The 22,036-nt window shown below is 48.7% G+C and overlaps 1 protein-coding gene across 2 annotated transcripts in view; it reads right to left on the bottom strand.

The window, feature by feature from the left end:
- Nucleotides 1-22,036, bottom strand: part of Reep1 (receptor accessory protein 1) — a 100,874-nt gene that overhangs the window by 6,858 nt on the left and 71,980 nt on the right. Inside the window, exons 5-7 of one of the 2 annotated variants that reach the window (XM_050126443.1) lie at nt 18,594-18,707; nt 7,364-7,541; nt 4,631-4,666 (exon numbers count right to left, since the gene is read on the bottom strand). In XM_050126443.1, the coding sequence (XP_049982400.1) occupies nt 4,631-4,666; nt 7,364-7,541; nt 18,594-18,707 (328 nt within the window). The remainder of the gene's footprint in view (nt 1-4,630; nt 4,667-7,363; nt 7,542-18,593; nt 18,708-22,036) is intronic. The other variant, XM_050126442.1, reaches the window with a different exon arrangement.

Raw genomic sequence — 22,036 nt, 5'->3', positions numbered from 1 at the left:
CCGTATGAACTAAACTAAAAGCCCACAACTAAGAGCTTGTTTAGTTTCTGTTGCTGTACTCCATATAGCCAGCAGGGGGCAGCACGAGATCACGGCTGCCTTTAGCAGGCCTTGCAGAACGGAGTTGGGAGTGGAGGGAGCCAGCAGCTCAGGCTGTGCCTTCTTAGGACCTGACATCATAAATTTGCCCCTTCTTCACTTTGTGCTTCTCTTAGTCGGTTGACTTCAAGTTCAGTTGTTTTCTTGTCCCTCCACCACCTAAATCAGCTTGCTGAACTCGAGGACAGTAACTCCATGACAGTTCCTTCAACACCCTGGTCCTCCAGAGGTTCGCCGCTACAGGCCCCCATAATGCTTAGAGTCTGTACCCTGCGGTCCCCGCCTCATGCCCTGGCTCTTGCCAGCTACCCTGTCTCAGCTCAGCAGAAAACTTCCTCAAGTTGTAGGGTTGTGGCTGCCCATCCCTCACGTCCTCTGAGTATCTGAGGAAGGATTAGCATTCAGCTGGTACAGCCACTCCAGAAACCTAAACAGAAGCCTGTTGGCATCTCAGAGAACTCAGCTCTGGTCTGCACTGGAGCATGACACTCGCTAACCAGGGCACTCCTCTGGAACAGATTCCTCCTGCTTGGGAGGAAGAACAGGTCCAGACCTACCCAGGACCCAAAGCTCCCAGGCCAAGGTAAAAATGGAGAAGCATCCTGGAGAGCCCTGCCTGGCAAAACACCTGCATCCTGAGGATGGGATTGGGCACTGGCTGACGTTGGGCCTCTGATCAGCTGTGTGCTGCTCCCCTTAAACCCTGTTTCCAGGGCTTTCCCTATACTAATCACCACAGGCATCAGAAGATAATCCAGAGACACAGCAGGATCCTGGGTATCTAATTACCCAGTCCACCCACCAGAAGGCACCGAGGCTGAGCATCCCAGCCACGCATTAACCGCAATACTAATGAGCGCTGGGCATGCACACCGGTAATTGCCATGGGTTAACCCGGGCCACACAGTGAATTCCAGGCCAGTCTGGGTTACAGTGTGGGGACTCCGTCTCAGGCACAAAAGCAAAATAAAACAAACAAACTATGCCCATCTCAGTACGGAAACTCTTAACAAGGCTTCGCACTGCAGCCTTGAACAAGGGCTATAGTTTGCAAAGAAGGGATCCCGTGACTTCTAGGAGCGGAGGTCATTCCAGATGAACAGGCAGGAGCAGAAGCCAGACCTGATCTGGCAGAGGCTGGGGCGGGGGGGGGGGGGGGGGGGGGGGGGGGGAGGGGGGGGGGGGGGGGGGGGGGGGGGGGGGGGGGGGAGGGGGGGGGGGGGGGGGGGGGGTCTGGGGGAGAGAAATAGCTTCAGATGGAAGCCACACAGAGCCCCGCCTACAGCCAGCCCCAACTGCTGGGACAGTCCCTGTAAGTCTGTCACGTGTGTCGTTGGTATTTATTTATTTAGAGTGTGGGAAATCAAATCCATGGCTTTGCATCTGCCAGGCAGGGGCCCTACCACTAAGCTGAGTCCCTAGCCTCTTGTTTGTATATGATCTCACTCTCAGGACAGAAGGTAACCATGGGCAAGCCACGCCTCCGAGCTCCAGTGCACTGGGGGCCCTGGCTAACTGTATTTCCCTCTCCAGTGATTTGTCCAGGGGGTCCAGTCTTTGATGCTCCATGACCAGGTGGCCGGCATTAGAATTTTCTCTTAATCCTATTCCTTCTCACGTCCCCCAACTTTCATTTTCCCCCTTACTTTGATGAACCATTTCACATATATTTCCTTCACATTCGTTTCCTTTTTGGAACAAGCAGCAGAATAAATAAGAAATAAGTCACAGTGAAATTGGCCACACTGAAGGGTGCCGCCAGTTTGAGGGAACAGGACAATTGATGGGGCAGGAAACTCAGGAGTGTGCCTATAGATTTGCATAGACTTGTGATCTTCTATGTCCTCAGCCTTAGCAATGGACCACACCCCAAGACCCTGAGAACTTGTGTGGGTACAGGTTCTCTCATAGGAGGTCTCACGCCACACTCCTCCCAATGGCAGCAATGGCAGCCCAGGCCTGGAGCCCACTGGTTTGTCACGTTTGGGTCAAGGTTGGTGGTTTCTACTTAAGGACATGTGTTAGGGTCAGGCTCAGCACTGGATGGTGCAAAGGAGAGGCTGGGAAGTCTAAGCCCTTTAAGGACCTGAACAGATCTGCCAGGCCCAAACCCACAGTGCAGCCCCACACCCGGGTTAGCATACATCCCACGCGACACACATTAGTGAGGCAAGGCAGGACATGCCTGTCTGAACACTTACATCCAGGTCCCCAGCAGTCACCGAGGAGAGAGGAAAGAACATTCTGTTAGAGAAGGAGCTTTCGAATAAAACTCACATGTACTTAAATTTATGTCCTGCAAACTCGGTTTTGGAAAGGGTATCTTTCCTTTTTGGACAGGCAGCTCGGGGAAGGAGAAGGAGGGGAGGTGAGGTGGTGGACGTGCCCCATGATAATAATAATAGAAGCATCTCCAGAGACTGGACTATGCAGGACACCGACAGGCAGATTGAAGCAGAGGTAAGGAGAGAATGCTGTGGTGTCTGGGAGGCGCAGTTTAGAGCAGGCTCTACCATCTGCTGCTTGCTGGGCCTGTGAGCGCTAATGCCATGGCTGTCACTGTCCTCTAAGGTGACTATCAGCTTCCCAAATGCCCACTTTTCCTCTCTCCACTGTCGGGAATTGAGAGCTGGATTTGCAAATCCTTTAGAAAGTTCCGTTTCTGCTCAGGGATCCTAAGCTCCTAAGTCTCTAAGGATACCTAGAACCTTCCTACGCTCTGGGGTGTACACCACCCATGTGACATAATTTTTGGGGGTCAGGAGGAAAGCATCCAAGACCCACTGGAGTCCTCTCAGAAGATGTTGAAGTTTCAGACAAACATACCAGCACTTCCCAGTGGAGCCCTCGCAGAGAGCTGGAGGGACCACAGAAGCCCTTAGGAGGCCCAGAGAGTGGGGAGTTGTCCCTAAGGACATAGAGGGACACACTGTGGGGGGAATCAGGGATGGGTCCTTACAAGGAGCTCTAGGGGTCAGGGAGAAAGTTCTAGAATACTGGGTGTTAGCCGGACCCTAGGAGAGCAGCGCCTGCAAAAGACAGCCCCGGTCCCAGGCAGTACTATCCTGGCTCATGGAATTTACAATTTAATATGCAGAATGCGGGACAGAAATGGCCATGACCTTCTTGGGGTCACTGAAGTGTCCTATGAACTATTTCCTATGAACTAGGAAGTCTACCTGACCTATGTGCCAGTGTCTAACAATGGAAGGCCCCAGCTTCCCTGCTGGACTGGGAGGCCCCAGTTGGACACCGGCTGGTAAGACTGGTTGAATGCTTCTCTCCCACTGTGGCCCTGCTCAGTGTTCCTGTCTGTCACTTGTCTGGGACTTCTGGCTTTCATTACCCAGGACCTTCCCTAGTCCCTAACGCATCTAGTTAAGCTCAGGCAACATCTTCTAAGAGAGCAGTATAGCTGGCCCCAGAGAGCCACAGCTCCACCAGCTGTCACTCACACACCAGCAATTGCAACATTGCAACATCATGAGTGGCTGTCTAGAAGTGGGAGTCCCAGAATCCTGAGTACGTCTGGCTAGTCCAGCCTGTGAAAATAGTAGTCACAGGCCAGAGAGATGGCTCAGCAAGCAAAGGTGCCTGCTGCCCAGCCCGATGGTCTGAATATGATCCCCCAAACTCACACTGTGTGAAGAGAGAACCAACTCCCCCACGTCATTCTCTGACCTCCGCACACAGGCCATGGTACGCACATCACAGGTACACGTGCACCCCACACAAATAAATAAATACAATTAGTAGTTCCCCTTCAAAAGCCTTTTAACAGCCATTTCCTTTACGGTGCAGGGAGGAAGGCAGGGGCCCCACCTCTGTTGTGTGATGAAGAAACAGGCTCAGGGCAGTTAGCTGACTCACAGAAAGCTGCACAGCTAGTAAGTGGCAAGCCAGAGCTCCTTGAGCAGGGCTGACTCCCCTGAAAACTCAGGGCTTCCTCCCTTCTGTGGAGCGTGGGCAGTCTCTGCATCCCCAGAATGCACTGTACAGGGATGCGACTACACATTGGCTTAAAGATTCACACATGAGTCTCTGACATTCCTTCCAAGAGGCTGGATAATTCTCTCGTGGAACAGAGGTTTGGCTTGGTGACTCACGGCCATCAAAGAGAACATCTCAAGGGTAAGTGCTAGCCTGACTTCAAAGGCCAGGTCATGAAAGGTTACGGCTTCCTGCCTTTTCTCTCTGTCTAGAGCCGTTCACTTGCCATGTGTTTGGACTCTCCAACAGCAGCCCGAGAGGGACCCAGGCAGTAAGGAGCTGTAGGTAGAAGCTCCTGGAACCATATCAGAGTGGATCTGCCAGGCTCGGTCAAGCCTTCAGCTGACTGAGCTCAGCCAGAGTCCTACGAGGTTTGGCCATGGAAATGAAAGACAGTGCGTTTGCTTGCCTTAAGGGTTTTGTCCCCCATCTGGCCAGTGCAGCTGAAAGGGAGCCCCAAGGTCAGGGGCCAGCACCTGGTTAGTGCCCCCCTGAAGCAAGCTGAATCCAGCAGGCTGCAGGCAGGCTGGCTGCTACTCACCTTTCCGGGTCCTGCAGGAGGAGCAGCAGGTGCACACTGTGGGAGTCGGGTGAGGGCGCTGTCAGAGACGGCCCCGCCCAACAGGAACCGGGCCCCAGCAAACAGGCAAGTCACCCCAGGAACAAGGAGGTGTCTACAGACACTGCAGTGTGGGAAGGGATCACCTCTGATTCAGCTTCCTCTAAGGGCAGGCCCTGCTCCTAGAACTCTAAGGGGATGGGAACTGGGAAAGTTTCCCCTGGGAATAAGTGCCCCTTCCTCAAAACCTCTTCTTCTAGACTTCTGGTTCAGAGATTCCTCCAGGAAACCTTCTCAGGCCGGTCCCTCAACCCCAGTGAACTATTGTCTGAGCATTTGGCAGAAGGCTAAAGGCCTACTGGTTTGGACGCTGCATTCATTGGTCTCCAGACCACGTGGACCCTGACAGATAGTAGGTGCTCACTAAGTCCATGCTGACCTAGTGACTCAGAATCTGTGGGAGACTCTCTGCATCCTCTCGGTTCCAATGCAGGCCCCTCCCTCTCATTCACTCCTCAGGGAGGGCAATCATTGCTGCCTGCCCCAATCCTTCAAACCAGAGGGCAAACTCCAGGCAGGTGAGCCAGCTCTGGTGTGTGGCCCAGCCTCGCCCCGGGAGCTGAGGGTGGCAGCAGAAGGCTCTGCTTCTCCATCTACCAAGCTCAGGTCCTGTGTTCTCCTCGTGATACACACAGGGCGCTGTGTATGAGGCCCGTGGCAGGCAAGTGGAGGTCGGCTGGAGAGGGAGGCAGAGCCAGGGTCTGTCTGCTAGAAGCTTGTAGGCAGAACAATCACACCTCTACAGTTTCTGTGTCTTATTCTTTTCTGTCCTCAAGATGCAGAGAACAAATGATCTTGTCCCCAGTTCTCAGCCGACCTGACGCTGTGTCTTGGATACACTCCATTGCTTCTCTCCCGTATCATTTGTCTTCCTCAAGAAGCATGAATCTCAATATCTACATGCATCTTTGTGCTTAACTGTGCTCTGGAAAACTGTTATTCTGTATTCTGTATATTTTGTGTGTAATATATGAATGTGCATGTGAGGGTGAGCCTGCTCCTGCTGTGAGTGTAAAGGCGAACGTGGCCTCTTCTCTTGCTCTCCACTTCACCATTTGACCAGGATCTCTTACTGAACCTGGAGTTCACTGGTTCTTCCAGACTGGCTGGCTGGACAAGTCTCAGGGTCCTGTCATCACCTTCCCAGAGCTGGCTTGTGCTACTGCACGGGGATTTTCTGTGGACTCTGGGGACCCGAACTCAGGTTCTTATGCTTATAGAAATACAGCATCTCTCCAATCCCTGCTACCACCTACCTACCTACCTATCTGCCTACCTACTTCCTATGTACCTACCTACCTACCTACCTACCTATCTGCCTACCTACTTCCTATGTACCTACCTACCTACCTATTTTTTTTTTTTTGAGACAGGGTTTCTATGTGTAGTCCTGCTGTTCTGGAATTTGCTCTGTAGACTAAGCTGGCCCCCAATTCACAGAGATTCTCCTGCCTCTGCCCCCTGCATGCTGGGATTAAGGCATATTTCATCACATCTGGCTGTATATTTACGTTATATAAATAAATACATAAGACCGCACTGTGGGCTGTGCATTTCTATGTGGTACCCTGCTTTCAAGACCCACCAATGCCCACTGGATCTGGGGCTCCAGGTGCTGCAGACACAGCCTGCAGCCATGCTGTCCCCTGTTCCTTCTCCTAAACTGTCTTCAGCTCCTGCCATCTGTTAGGAGTCTAAAAATGATCTTTTTTTTTTTTTTTTTATTCTTCTGTAACAAGGAGGGGAAAGGTGGTGGCACCCCCCCCCACACACACTCGGCCATCAGGAGGTGGTAACCAACCCATCATCGTCCTCTATGCTTCCTGCCGTTCATCATTTTCTGTTAGCAACCCAGGTCTGCTCCCCAAGTCATTGTCACCTCCTAAGGATCCATCTTGGAAACTGATGGCTCCCAGTCCATACACCAACCTCCAGAAGCATCAAGTCCACATGGGTAGATTAGATACTGGCTTCACACCTCAGTCTACACAGCGGGGTCTCACTGAGACCTCTGGAGACAGGCCCGAGTCTCCACATATTAAGCAAGGTCCCTGGTAAAGACCTATATGGGCAGTCTCATGCTAAGCGCCTATCCACAATAGTTAGACAGCAGAGGTAGATTTTCAGATATCATAAGGTCTTGACCTCCCCAGGAACTGGACCTCAGGTCTAGAGTGGTCCATGGTAGGTGCAGGCTGTGGGCATGCGTAGTGTGTAAATAGTCAGAGATGAGGTGGAGATGGGAGAGGGAGGAAATGTCTAGGGGTATCACCAGCCCTGAGGAGTGGAGAAGATGCTCAGGGGGGGTCACAAGATCTGAGTAAGGGGCCAGAGAGAATAGAAAGTGCTTTCAAGGCCCAGACCACACCTCCTGCTCCAGACATGACCCAGTTACTAGCACCCAACATCTGATTCCACAGACAGTGATGAAGGAGAAATAACCCCTGGGTGTGTGTAACCTCTCCTGCCAAAGGCACAGTCCCTAGGCCAGCTTCCTGAGTGGCTGTGCTCATCATCTGGCCTGGGATAGTCTAACAAATACCTCTGTTTGGACAGGTCCACGGGACAAAGGGATACCTTGTGTGTGATCCATCCAGTACTGCTCCTCTAATGACAATGAGGCCCAGGAGTGAGAAAGGGAGGGGACAGACCTACCTGAGCTGCCAGCACTCTCAGAAGCACTCCTGGACATCTTGGGCTGACCATGCTTGCCGCTGGACCGCCCAGTCCCTGGAGGAGGGGGGCCTGAGGGAGCAGGGGCACCATCACCCCTGATAGTGGTGAGGTCCTGCATGCTGAAGCTTCGCAGTCTCTCCGACAAGGCACCCTGTCCCTGGACACAATACAGGAGAGCACTTGTTAGAGGCCTGACGGCGGGCTGATGGGCTCTAATGGGAACAGGCATGAGATGTGACAGCGGCCGAGAGGCCTTTGCTCTGTGAGTGGACAAGGCAGAAAAAAGCCCTGGGTTGCCTCTCCTCAGGTTCCCGCGTATACTTGCTGATATGCAGGTATGTTCCAGGGCCACCTCTGGGGGTCCCCCTTTCTTTTAGAGATGTTCCCGTCCCTTTCAGACCCAGGGAAATCTGTAGCTAGGATCACTGATCTCTCCAGCTCCCCACTTTGTATGTTTGAGACAGGGTTCTCACGTGTCCAGGGCTAACCTTGAACTTGCTGCTTGGCAATGTAGGCATACCTGCTAGGATGATCTTGAACTCCTGATTCTCTTGCCTTCACCTCCCAAATGCTAGGATTACAGGCATGCCTGGTTTATGTAGTGATAGGCTCAAATTCAGGGTTTTATGCACCTCAGGGACATCCCCACTACAATCCCAACTCTCCAGAGACGGCTGGAGGCTGCTGGCTTCCCACCAGTAAAAGTCTATATATGGCTATGTTATCCTCAGTTCTCAGAATCTGGATACAAACTCAAAACCTAATATTCTATGAGCTTAACCCTACTTCTTCCCAAAGGCTATAAAATGCAGACAGTGTTGTTTCAATGTATGACAACAGTTTTGTTTTGTTTTTTTAAATCTGTGAAGCTGAGACGGTTTACAAGGCACATTTACTCGTATTGGGCATATCGAGTTTCATAAAATACCCAAAAGGTAATGAATCAGAAAGGAATAAGTGATATTTAAAAAAAATCTCTGCTGCCTAAGTAACCACTTCAAATACTGAAGGAGCTGTGCAGGGAAACTCAGTGTGAATGTATTCTTTTGTTTAGGAAAGCAAGGTAAATGTGTTGTGTGGATGAAAAATCAAACCTCCTCTCCCCCACCCCAAGTGAGGGTCTGTCTGTGCGAAGAGAAAGGACAAAGGCAATGACAGGTTTGGGTGTAGCTCTGGGTGTGCAGGTGTGCCTCAGGGCAGGGGAGAGCCTAGTGACATTCTGTTGTTGTTTAGATTTATTTTATTTTTTATAGTTTAATTTTCCACTTACTATTTGAGGCTTTCATAATGCATGTGATGTGTTTTGATCAAATTCATGGAAGTCCCGCCTTGCTGAGGAGTTTCTGGCAACTGATGGCTGCAGGCAGGAGTCAGGGAGTCAGCTACCTTTTTAAAGATTATTCACTTAAAGTTATCTCTCTGTGTGTGTGTATGTGTGTGTGTGTGAGCATGCGTGTGTGAGAGCATGCGTGTGTGTGTGTGTGTGTGTGTGTGTGTGTGTGTGTGTCTGAGCAAGCACACACTGGCCAAGCTAGAAGAAGGTATCAGATCCCCTGGAGCTGGAGCAACTGTGAGCTGCTGGACGTGGACACTGGGAACCAAACTTGAGTCCTTCAGAGGAGCAGCAAATACTCCAAACCACGGAGCCATCTTTCCAGCCAGTTTTCTACAGGAACAAGGCCCTGATAGGTTGCCTTTGTCTCTGGCCTTGAACTCACAGAGATCCATCTGCTGGGATTAAAGGCTGTGCCACCACCGCCTGGCTCTATTTTATTTTCATGCTACTGAAGATGACGGTTGTTGCTGCTGCCTGCTGCTGGCCATACCCAAGTTGCTATTGCAATCAGTGAAAGAAAAGACAACTTATGGCCAAAAGGACCAGGCTGGGTTTCAATACCCCAATCCCAAATAACTGGTCAGGGACTAACTCCATCAACATCTTCTGGATCTTGTAAACACTCTGCCACAGACCTGAGGGAAACAGCAGTCTACACATTACGTGCCCATTTGGCAAAGGGCTCAGTTTCACTCAGAGAAGCCGAGCCAATGCAGCTCCAATATCACCAGCATCAGGAAGATGGAGAGTGGCAAGGGTTAGGAAAGAGGATATAAGGATGGCTCAGGACCAAGCCCGGTGCCAAAGGGAACCACAGAAGCAAGGAAAAAAAAGTCCTGAAAAACAAATCAGAACAGCTGGAGATGTCTGAAAACAACATGCCTCTCACTCGAAAACCTCATAGCCTTGTTCAGTCTCCGTTCAACCTCAGTCATATTTATCGTCCAGGAGGACTTCTTTAGCTGTGCTCGGGAGAACCCCCATCTTTTGTTTGGAAGCTGTTGTCTTCTGGAAGAGCGTCTGTCTGCCACACTGGTTTCCCTACTCTGGGAAAATAATTCTGGATTTTCTATGCTTGAAGAAGCATAATATAAGCAGGGCATAGTGGCGCTCACCTTTAATCCTGGCACTTGGGGGGCAGAGGCAGGTGGATCGTTGTGAGTTGGAGGCCAGCCTGGTCTACAAAGTGAGTTTCAGGACACCCAGTGCTATATACTGAGACTTTTTTCTCTCTTTTTTGAAGATAGCGTCTCAGTATGTAACTCTGGCTGGCCTGGAACTTACTATGTAAACCAGCCTGGCCTTGAACTCACCAAGGTCTATTTGTGTCTGCTTCCCAGTGCTGGAATTAAAGGGATGTACCACCACATGCATCTTTTTCTTTTGAATATGTGTGAATATGTATTGCATGCAGGTATTTTGGGGCATGTGTGTATTTGTGTATGTGGAGGTCTGAGGCCATCCTCAGGAACACTGTCTACTTCCTTTGAGTCAAGATCTCTTCTTGACCTGGAATTCATCAAATTATGCTCGGCTACCCTGGGGACCCTTTAGTCTGCATCAAACAGCCCCATCACAGGAGTTGTAAGCATGTGCTACCACACTTGACGTTTTTTCTGATCCTGGGGACTCAGATGCTCATCCTTGCATAGCAAGTGCTTTACTGACTGAGCCATTTCCTAGTCCTCATTCCTGAAATGATTACAAACAAAACTTAAATGTTCCTGCCTCCCTTGCAGCTATGGCTGGCATTATACCACCGTCTTGTCCAATAGGGTGTGAGGAGAGATCTGCCGAGGGGTTTGAAGCTAGGGAGATATTTTCTCTTCCTGATATGCAGAAGGGGAAAATCCTGCCCTGCTCCCTTCTCTCTGCCTTTGAGGATGGTTCAGATCCTGGAACTGGTGAAAAGAGAGTCACAGAGCATCGCCCAGAGCCATGTTGTAACAATGCAACTTCCATCCACTCCTAGTTTTTCCACAATTGGTCTTCATCAGTTCATCAATACAGTCTTCCACCTCTGAGAGATACAGTGCTTCTGATATCACTGTCTCTACCTACACACAAGTGTACTTGGTTATCACCTGTGGCAAGACTGGAGACAATGGAAGGTTCTGAGTGTTCAGCTAAGAGAAAGGAATACAGGTACTGGTTATCTAAGATTCCACTGATCTTTCCTGGAATCATCAAGGATCAATAGCATGGGAATAATAGGTATTCACAGCGAGATGAAGGTTCCAGAAATAATAGCCCTATATCACTAGTCCTTTGCAAGAACCAAAGAAAGGGCTATTAGCACAGGTTTCCGTGGATGGCTAAGCTGTGGTGATTCAGTAGACTCTTGACAGTAACAATGGGGTTAGTTAGAGCTCAGCCTGTTTACTGTGCGTTTGTGCTCCTTTAATTTGTGCATAAGAGCTTTTTAAAAATCTCAGTCTAGCAGTGTGTTAAATAAGAAGCAGTAAGCACTCTAAGTGGAAGGCATCATGTCCCCACTTCACTAGCAATGTTTCCTTTCTTAGTGGCACTTGAGTTAATGACATCCAGGTAATGAAAAGGGCTGCCCTTTTCTGAGCAGCTTCCGATAAATATCTAGACTCCTTGTAACACGCTCTCCATGGCATCTAGCCTGCTCCCCATTCTCCATGTAAATGCACTTAACTCTGGGTATTGTCTGCTGGTCTTCCCCTCCAGACAGTTTACTATTGCAGTCCTGAGTCCACCTTTCTACTTGACACACATTAGGGCCGAGGAGCTGGAAACCATCAGCATGTAGGCGTCTATCGTGTTACTGCCCGAGAGGAGTAGCTACAGGAGACCACCCACCCCACTCCCATCTATCAGCCAGGGGCCCAGACCTGAGGGGCATTCTGTTGAACACACCTTGGGATGTATCCACAAGAGTAGGACATAGGGACAGGTCGCATACCTGTGAGGCAAAGTGCTCCAGAGGAGAGCCCCTTCTGGAGAACCTGGTTGTGAAAATATGTGAACCAAGTGGAAAGAGGGCTTTTGGTCTTTTTGTCTGTTTTGAGACAGGGTTTCACTGTGTAGCTCAGGCTGACCTAGAACTCTTTGTGTAGATCAGGTTAGCCTGGAATTCACAGAGATCTGCCTGCCTCTGCTTCTCAAGTGCTGGGATTAAAGACATATGCCACCATTCCTGGTTGTTTTGATTTTTTTTAAGACAGGGTTTCGTGTATCCCAGGCTGACCTCGAACTTGCTAAGTAGCTAAGGATAGGCCTGAACTTCTAATCTTCCTGCCTTCACTCTCAACCACCAGGAGGAACCAAAACCACACTTAATTTTATGTGGTGCTAGGGATTTGAACCCAAGGATTTGTGCAAGCTAGGCAAGCACTCAACCAACCTAGCCACACCCCTAGCCTAAGAGAGGTATATTTCTTGGGCAGTTTTTAATAAGTTACCTATTGCCAGTGCCCATGACTGTATCTGTCTGGTGGAAGCATGCCTGTGACAGGTTTTACTAGGTGCTAGGATTAGGGGGGACCTCACCCTCTTTTATCCCTTTTCATCTTGCACAAGGCTCACACACTCCTGTAGGGAAGCAGTGCAACTGAATTTCCAGCAACACACAGCAATCTCCAAGATAACCCGAGGACCTGAGGTTGTGAAGACGGGGATTCTGTGACAGTGACAAAGGTCTTCAACCCACACAACAATGCAGGCAGTTCTGGTTTGGTTTTAACTTTTAGTTATTTTATGTGTATTATTGTTTTTGCCTGCACGTATGTGCGCCATGTTTATGTCCGGTGCCCATGGAGGTCGGAAGTAGGCACTGGATGTAGTTAGATGTTTGCAAGCTACCACATGGATGCTAGAAACTGAACCTGGTTCTCAACCACTGAGCGATCCCTCCTGCTCCTATTTTGATTTTGGAGACAGGGTTTCACACAGCCCAGACTAGCCTCAAGCTCACAATGCAGTCAAGGTAACCTTGAGCTCCCCATCTTCCTTCCCCACTTCCTAAGTGTTAGGATTACAGGTGAGTACCACCATGGCCCATATATTTAACTGAAATTAAAACACAATGGAGAGGTAAAGCAGATACTTGCAGACACGGAACAATTTACAGCCCTGAGGAGGTTCTGGATGGAGCCACCATGTCACAGGGGAAGGTGCAACGGAGTGTCAACTCTATAACTCATCTCATTTCCCCGAGCACCCAGTGCTCACTTTGGATGACCGTGAGGATAAAAGGGACCGGTTTTAGTGAATCAGGCAATCGTCAGCAAAGCCACTGGCAGAACCACATTTCCCAGGGGTAATTCAAGAAGAGTGAGGACTTCCTGCTAACCCTCACGGCACAGCCAGCCCACTGACAGCTTCCCCCACCTCAGCATGCCACACAGAGAGCAGGCTTTATAGGACATAAAACTGGATTAACAGACAAACTAGAAAGAGATGAGGACTTCTACCAGGAGAGCATCAGTACAAATCCAGTTCATTCTCCAGGCATTAAACAAAGGAGGCGGGGCTGAGTAAGTTAGTCACGTTAGAGGCTGCCAGGTGAACACACTAACAGGCTCTGGTATGAGGACAAAGTGCAGCCAGCCTGTGTGTCTGGCACGGAGTCACACATGCCACACAGAGGAGTTGGGGCAGCAAGACACCTGCCTCTGATCCAGACCAGAGGCTGGCAGGTAGAGACAGCTGGCGGGCCTCTCTACCAGACTGGATTGGTTTGGAGTTAGTCACACCTCTCAACAGGGTTACCTGCCCTTCTCTGACGTCCAAAGAGGAAACAAAATGAAAGAGTCGAGCCACCTGATAAAAGGTAAAAGGGACACAAAAAAAAAAAGGAAGAAAAAGAAAAAGAAGAAGAAGAAGAAGCCATGGGCACAGGCCAGCAGAGACTGAAGAGTCATGTGATCCTCATTTCTTTCCTCGTTCACGCACTCACTGCTCAACTCTTGCATTTCTCTGTCCACACACAACAATGCTGGGAATACTGACAAAACTCCACTAAATCCTGAAGAGGAACGGATGCCGGTGTGAAGTGGCTCCTGCTCCCAAGGACCTCAGTCAGACTGGGGCATCAAGACAGAAATTTGTACAAGAGACCACATGGCCAAGGTGACATAGCATGCACCGGTCTGGGTGGAAGGACAACAGGGCTGGTCTGATGGAGGCCTCGCACAGGAGCTCACAGCTGTGCAACATCCCAGGAGGGAAGGGCGGAGGACAGAACTGGGTTCTCTACTGAAGGTTCTGGAGTAGTGCGTGAAAAACAATAGAGGACAGTAGGAAGTGAGAACCTTCTAGAAACAGTTTGTAGACTATGCTGAGAGCAGCCCCAATGTCCCAGTGTATTTCTCTCCTGTTTTTATTTTCATTTTGCAGCTGTGGACAGAAAGGTCTGGAATAAGATCCACGTCCTGACCTCTGCTTTGAGAAGCACCCTTAAATGAGAAATAACAGGCAAAACCAAACCGCCTGGAGAGCCAGATCCCTGTGTCAGGCCACCCATAATGGTCACCCCCAGGAAATGGGTTTAGGACCCTCTGGATCCTGAGTGCTCAAGAAAGTTGTCTCAGCTGAAAGCCCTGCCTGCCCTGTGCATCCTTAGAGATCTCTCCAGTCCTCATCCATGTTTCTGATGCTCTCTGGCACCCAGGTAACAAATTCCAGTCATTTCTGAAGCTTACCCCTTTCCACGCCTCAAATCCTAACCCTGCAGCATCCTTCCTCCTTCCCCTTTCTCTGCCCTTCTAACACGGACCACTGCAGTAGCCACTCAAGTGGCTGGCTGCTCTTCCCCCTTCCTGTTGAGGCTTGTGCAGCCCAGCTCTGGTCCCAGCTTCCAGTCCCATCTTTCTCTTTCCATTCCTTCTTGTGTTACACCTACAGGACCATTTTCTTATCATTTTAGAAAGAGCAGCTCTGAGTACTATTTTTTTAAGATTGACTGGGAATAAAACAAATGAATGAGAAAACATAATTTTATTTCCCAGTGAATGGTGCCCATCTATTCGGAGAGGAGACTGTGGCCAAAACTTGACTAACCCGTGGTCACAGATCACAACTGCAGGCCAAGTGTGAGTTTCTAGTATCAAGTCAAAAAAGGAAATGGCACTCATGGTGTGGAAACCGGGCCCGCACAAGGGAAAGGACGAAGGAACAGGAGCCGTTGCATGGGTGCTGCTATAGGCAAGGACTCCCAGCTCTGCTTCCCTGGGAGTCCCCAAAGAACTTGGTGAGTACAAGAGGGGAGCATCCCACCAAACCAGAGTAGCTGCAGGTGAAAGAGCGAAACAAGGCCGGGCGATGGTGGCGCACGCCTTTAATCCCAGCACTCGGGAGGCAGAGGCAGGCGGATCTCTGTGAGTTTGAGACCAGCCTGGTCTACAGAGCTATTTCCAGGACAGGCTCCAAAACCACAGAGAAACCCTGTCTCGAAAAACCAAAAAAAAAAAAAGAGCGAAACAAGACCAACGAGAACCCAAGGATGCTCAGAGGGCTTGAGGCAGCTGCCCAGCAGAGGTTCCCCATAATGGAAACGTGCTATGCCTGCGCCAGTCACTGGCCAGCCAAGGACCTCAATTCTAGCATGCCAATTAACTGCAAAACTAAGCATTGTTGTTTCTATTATTTAACTCTTCTTCTTGAGATCTTATTTTTAATTTATATTTACTCATCTGACTGTATATAGTCTGCGTACCATGCCTATGCTGTGCCTACAGATACCAGAAGAGGACACCAGATGCCCTGGGAGTTATATATAGATGGTTGTGAGCTGCCATATGGGTGCTGGAAATTGAACCTGGGTCCTCTGGAAGAGCAGTCAATGCCCTTAGCTGCTGAGCCATCTCTGCAGCCCCTTCTGGTTATTTTCCAAAGGAAAAATGAAGGAAAAAAGGAAGGCACATTCCTGTGGCTCAAGACACCAGCAATCTAGGGGCAGAAAAGACGGCTCTGCAGAGGATCTGAGTCCAGCTTCCAGAACTCATGCCAAGTGTCTCACAGCCTCCTAGAACTCCAGCTCAGGAAATCATATATCTCTGGCCTTTCTGGGCAACACCATTTATGTGCAAATACCTACACACAGACATGTAATTTAAAATAAAATAAGTTTTTAAGTAAAGAAGTCTGTAATCTAATTTTAAAAATGGGGCTCCTGTGCCGAGGGGGAGCAACATGCAAGCACGTGAGTGCCACCCCCCCCAACACATTGAAAAGGACCTGCAGGACAATCTCCAATTCACAGAATGCAAGTCTCACTTAGGGCATTTTTCTTCAATGGCTGACTTTAATAGCAGGGCTGGTAATTAGGGCTGTCCCAAGGACACATCTTCAGGGGAACTAAAGCAACTTTGTTTTTCGAGTCAAATGAGGAGTTAAAAAGAAAAGTTGGTCTAGTAAGTTTAAGAAGAAACAGGTAGATGGGACCTAGTGCAGCGGGCAAGTTTCCAAGGGAGTAAGGTGTTCTGGACGCCTCCCGGTTGCATAACTTTGGTTCAGTACATTCTTCTCACTGGGGCCTTCCGTTAATGTGAGATTGAGCTCTTCTGGACAAATGACTTTCAAGAGAATTGTTTTTTAAAAAGAGAGATTATCAATTCTAGTCTTTTAAAGAGTTGGAGCTGTCTTCCTTCTGCATGGAACCATGGGCTATGAAATAGGAAATAGAGGGAAAAAGCTAGCAAGGCCATGGGGACAGAGAGTGAAGTTTTGGAGAAAATGGTATGGACAGGGATAAACAGCAAACAGAAAGTGCCCATGTCTGACGTTCTTGTTTTAGTTTTTCTAGTTTCAAGATAAAAATAACAGCACTATATAGAAATAAGAAATTATATTTTCATAATGATATGATTTATGAAGCTCAAAACATTTGTGTGTATGTGTACATATGCACATGCTTGGCACACATGCAGAGGTCAGAGGTCAACTTTTTTAACAGTTGGTTCCTTTGTTCTACTATCTGGGTTCCAAGATCATCATAAGCTTAGCAGCAAAAATCTTGACCACTGAACACCTCAGTGACCTAGACTTATAAAGATGTCCGTCCATACTTCATGAAGATAAAACATCTTCCACAGGTATTAATTTTACTAAGGAAGTTGCTCAGAGCCCAATATTGTTTTAATTTTAAGTTGCTTATTGTATGGATATTTTGCCTACATGTATATTTGTGCACCATGAGCATGCTGGGCCCCTGAGGCCTGAATACGACACTGGATTCCTTGGGATTGGAGTCTCAGAATCTTTTGAGCTGTGATGTGGGTACTGGGAACTGAACCTGGTCCTCCGGAAGAGGTGCTCTTACCCACCGATCCATAATGTACCCAAAAGACCTTTCCTCTTCCATGTACAGCTCTTAGTATACAGGATGTAAAAATAGATGAGAGAGCAGCAGAAGGGTTGGGGACCAATTCCTTGATCACATAACCTGGCAGAGGAATTTGCAGTTCCACTGTGGCACAGATTCACGCTGCACAATGATGTCTTGGTACGCGTGCGCGCGCGCACACACACACACACACACACACACACACACACACACCCCACGACCCTCCACCCCCACAGCTCTTCTCATCTTCAAGGTTAATGTTCTAAGGTGTTACATTTGCGCCACAGGAAAAATACAGAAATAGACTGTTTTAACCTCAGTCACCCATGTTTTCTACTCTGGATGGGACTCCAGGCAGTGACCTATCCAAAGCCGAATGCTTAAAATCACCTGGGGACCTTATTAAGAACAGAGATCCATGGCCCAGCGGGCTCACTGCCCGGGGTTCTGATTCAGCACTGCTTAAAATCAAAGCCTCCTAGGTGGTTCAGGCATGAAAGCCAGATCTGGACCCATAGCGAGTGAGTCATCCTCCAACACTGCTGGGTGCTGTCCACTGTCGCTATGGAAACCACTGATGGAGAACTCCGTTTGAAGTTTTGGATTGTATTATTACTTTTAAAGCTCATATCTGTTTCAAAAAATAGAGGGCATTATTTTTGGAGGAAAAGATGTGTTTTCTCTCCCTATTTATATTTTGTGAGAAAAGGCAAGGCTTCCACAAAGCAGGAAAATTTTCTCATTTAAAACCATTGGACAGAATGAGGAAGTTCTTTGCCACGTGAAACGTGGAAGGAACTGACAAGATGTTGCTCCCCGAGGCGAGCTCTAGAGCGTCTGGACATCCTTCAGGTTTGAGCTGAGGTAGGGTGATTGGCTGGAGGAGGTTGGTTAGAGCACGTTTTCCCCCCAAAGATTCATTTTATTTTTAATTACGTGCACGCCTGTGTGCGGATCCACGCATGAGTGCAGGTACCCACTGAGACCTGGAGAAAGCATCAACGCTCCTCCCGGGAGCGGGAGATGTAGCTGTGAGCCCCCTTCTGGGAACCAAACTTGGGTCCTCTGCAAGTGTAGCGTGTGCTCCCAAGTGTTGAGCATCTCTCTAGCCCAGGTGAGAGGTTCGTCACCTGTGATCCACAGGGAGCTTCAAGGGCTCTGGGAAACTCTTGCTGTCACATATCATGTATGTGTGTATGTGCATTTGCATATATATGTAAGAGGGGAGAATGTTCTGGAGGCAAAAATCACCATCTTTTCCCCATCATAGTTGGTTTTTTTTTTTTTTAGTCAGGTTTCCTTGTGTAACCTTGACTGTCCTAAAACTCACTCCGTAGACCAGGCTAGCGTTGAACTCAAAGAGATCTGCCTCCCGAGTGTTGGGATTAAAGGCGTGCTCAGCTACCACCCCACTCCCTAGCATGTTTTTAAAGGGACCTTTGAATATAAAGATAATGGGGTGCCAACTGGTCTTTAGCCTATCCTGTGCAATCCACACAGGTGACCAAGGGGCCTAGGGTATGGAGCAGCCCTGGTAGTCAGACCCCAGCATGGTACTGTACCTTAGAAGCAGCCATCACAGCTGCTGTGGCCGCCACGTTCAAGCCCCTCTTCCCGAAGTGCACAAGGGCGTCATAACTTCGATCTTTGGCTTGGACCAGGCAGTCATCAATTTCCTGTCAGAGGAGAAGCAGAGGCACACTGAACTGACAAACTCAGATACATCTCTTCTCAACCTTTCTTCCCAAATACGGGCTTGGCAGCTTGCCCGATGGCTGCTCTTACTGGCCTGTGAGGTCATGGACACTTTGAATATGTGTTCATACATGGAGGATGGAGAAGACAGGCTAGCTATGGCCGAGTGCAAAGAGAATTCTAAGTAAGTAAAAACACAGCAACTCACTGACCCAGCAAGGCTCTGAGTTATCTCTAAAGTTTCTCTAAGTTCCAGGGATGCAGAAATCTTGCCTTTTTCTGAGAAGCTGTTCAGCAAGACAGACCGACAGAATCCGGCATGACAGAATGCCACAAACAAAGCTTTAGTCTCAGATCTCAGCTAGCCGGTGGCAAAACTTAGGGGTTTGTTTGTTTTTCTATTTTTGGGGGGATTTACTTTATATGTATGAGTGTTTTGCCTGCATGTACATGTGCACACCATGCAGTGCCTGTGGAGGTCAAAGGGCGTCGGATCCCTGTAGTTACCGATGGCTGTGAGGCACCACCTGAGTGCTAGAAGCAGCCGGTACCCTTAAATGCTGAGCCATCGCTCCAGCTCCTCTACATGTTTTATTTTCTAGAAAAGGGTACCAATGATGGCGTTTCCCTTGTGGTACATGGTGAGGGCTCACAAGGCAAGCGTCTTGGCTACCACATGTGATAGCCTCCACCATCCTCTTCATCCTCGGGAAAGGCGATGGGAAATTTGCAACCCCCAAGTTCTGTTATTCCAAGATATTGATTGCCTCATGTGTGTAATGAGAGGAGAGACTGGATATGGAAAAAAAACAGGCATTAATTTTGTGGATAAAGGAGATTTTAACAGATGCTGAAATAAAAGAAATTGAAGTCGTTTGCTGTCACACAGCCAGGGAAAGGCAAGGCGGTAAACCATTCTGGGGTCTCCTGACCAAAGCCAACGACAGTATACTAGTTTAGATCAATTCAGGATCACCTCTAGTGTATTCTGGATATTTCTTTGTTTTGTGCTTTTCATTGTTCTGAGAAAGTGGGTGTTTGGTAGCCACCGTGGCTCACTTCAAAGCTCAGTAAGAAGTGTGGCATCAGTCTTGTTTGGCGCTCCACTAGTTAGTGAAGTTTCCTTTGTTTGGGGTGGGGGCGGGTGTCAGCGCCCCTGCTGTGATCCCTATTCACAGCCTCCCCAAGAGGTTCCAGCCACTGTGATCTAGAAGACTAGGGGAGTGATGCTTGGCAAGTCTGAAGACACACAGCATTTCCTCCAATCCAAGGAAAGACAGCCGTCATTCAGGGAAAGGAGAGAAGAGGGACGGACAGCCAAGTCAGGAGGTACCAGTCTCTAATCCCACCTTTCTGAGACGGGAACAGCTGTGGGCTTGCTTCCAAAGGGGATGTTCAGGGCTGTCTACAGATGCCCAATTAATTGGTCTCTTTTCCAGAGCCTTCCTGTACAGGAAGTCCAAAGCATTGAACGTCAGAAACTGCAGACATTGACACACTAGTGGGCGCTACCTACAGAGCTCTGGGTTTGGTCATTTTCTCGGTGCTTGACAAAAACGACTCAACTTGAAGAAGGGATTTTTTTCCCCTGATGGTTTAAGATGGTACAGTCCATCGTGGTGGGCAAGACGCAGTGATGGGACTGCGCAAGTTCACAGTGCAGGAACATGTGACAGCTGTTTCTTACGTGGCACAACGAGGAGCCAGAGATCTCAGTGTGCCGGAACCAGAGTCAGATAGAGACTTGAATTCCTGTCCCACAACCCACATTTGCCCCTTACACCCCATGTCCGAAAGAATCCACAGCCTCCACAACAGCACTGCCAGCCGCGACCGGCTCCTCAAACACGGGAGCCTGTAGGGGATATTTCACATCCAAGATGTGACAGACTCCTACTACACAATTGTTAGAAAATAATCTAATTAATGAATTATACACTTTTAGAATCATTTAGCCCAGTAATCCTACCCTTGGGAATTCATTTTAAGATATAAGAAGGAACTGAACAAACTCGGTGGAACAGGAAGAAAATTGGAATAATCTCAATGTCTAGCTAGTAGAAGTAAACAGTTCTCTCACTGCGGTCATTAGAAAGACCATGCAGATATGAACTGTAGTCATTGTTTACTATTGCAAAATACAAGTAACTCTTTGCTTGGAGACTCATCCCTATTCGTTTATTTACCTAGTGTGTGTGCTGTTTGCATGTTAGGGAGGGGGAGATGTGTGCACCCATGCATGCACATTGGGTATCTCCCTCTATTGCTCTCTACTTCAATAAAGATTTTAAATCTACAGTTATTTACTTGTGCATGTGTGGAAGTGGTGGGTCAGAATACAACCTCTCTCCCATCTGGGTTTTGGAGCTCAAACTCAGATAGTCAGATTTGATGGCCAGGGTATTTATCCTATGGGTAATTTAACTGGCCTTCTATACCTTGGTCTTTGAGACAAGATCTCTCATTGGACCCGGAGCCCACCACATTGACTAGATAAGATATCTCATTGGACCTGGAGCCCACCATGTTGGCTAGACAAGATCTCTCACTGGACCGGGAGCCCACCACGTTGGCTAGACAAGATCTCTCATTGGACCTGGAGTCCATCACATTGGCTAGACAAGATCTCTCATTGGACCTGGAGCCCATTACGTTGGCTAGACTAGATCTCTCATTGGACCTGGAGCCCATCACGTTGGCTAGACTAGCTGACACTGAGTTCCTGGTATCCACTTGTGTTTACTACCCCTCCCCACCCCCCAGTACAGGGGTTACAGACACATACCATGCCTGTCTTTTACACGCTCTGGGGAATATGAGCACAGGTCCTCATACTTGTAAAGAACTGAGCCTTCTTATTCTTTTTTGTTTTTCCAAGACAGGGTTTCTCTGTTTTGTAGCTTTGGAACCTATCCTGGAACTCACTCTGTAGACCAGGCTGGCCTCTAACTTACAGAGAGATCTGCCTGCCTCTGCCTCCAGAGTGCTAAGATTCAAGGTGTGTGCCATTACTGCCTGGCTGAGAGAGGAGCTGCTTGTTCCTGGCCGGCCTGGGACTCCCTCTGTAGATCACTCTTGTGTTAGGAAAACTCACCTGCTCCTTCCTTCTGAGCACTGGAACTAGAGGCATGTGGTTTGGGAGGAGTTAAATTATTCATCTTTTTTTCTTTTTTTATGAAACTGTTTTATCAATAAAGATAAATAACATCTTTATATAATTTTGCCACTTTATTTGAGACAGGATCTCACTATGTAGCTCAGGCTGGCCTCAAACTTGTAATCTTCCTGTTTTTGCCTCTTGAGAGTGAGG

The sequence above is a fragment of the Alexandromys fortis genome, unplaced genomic scaffold, assembly GCF_014885135.2.
Source record: "Alexandromys fortis isolate MF-2015 unplaced genomic scaffold, M_Fortis_MF-2015_v1.1 scaffold_257, whole genome shotgun sequence".
Classification (NCBI taxonomy): domain Eukaryota; kingdom Metazoa; phylum Chordata; class Mammalia; order Rodentia; family Cricetidae; genus Alexandromys; species Alexandromys fortis.
This window is presented reverse-complemented; position numbering and strand designations above follow the sequence as displayed.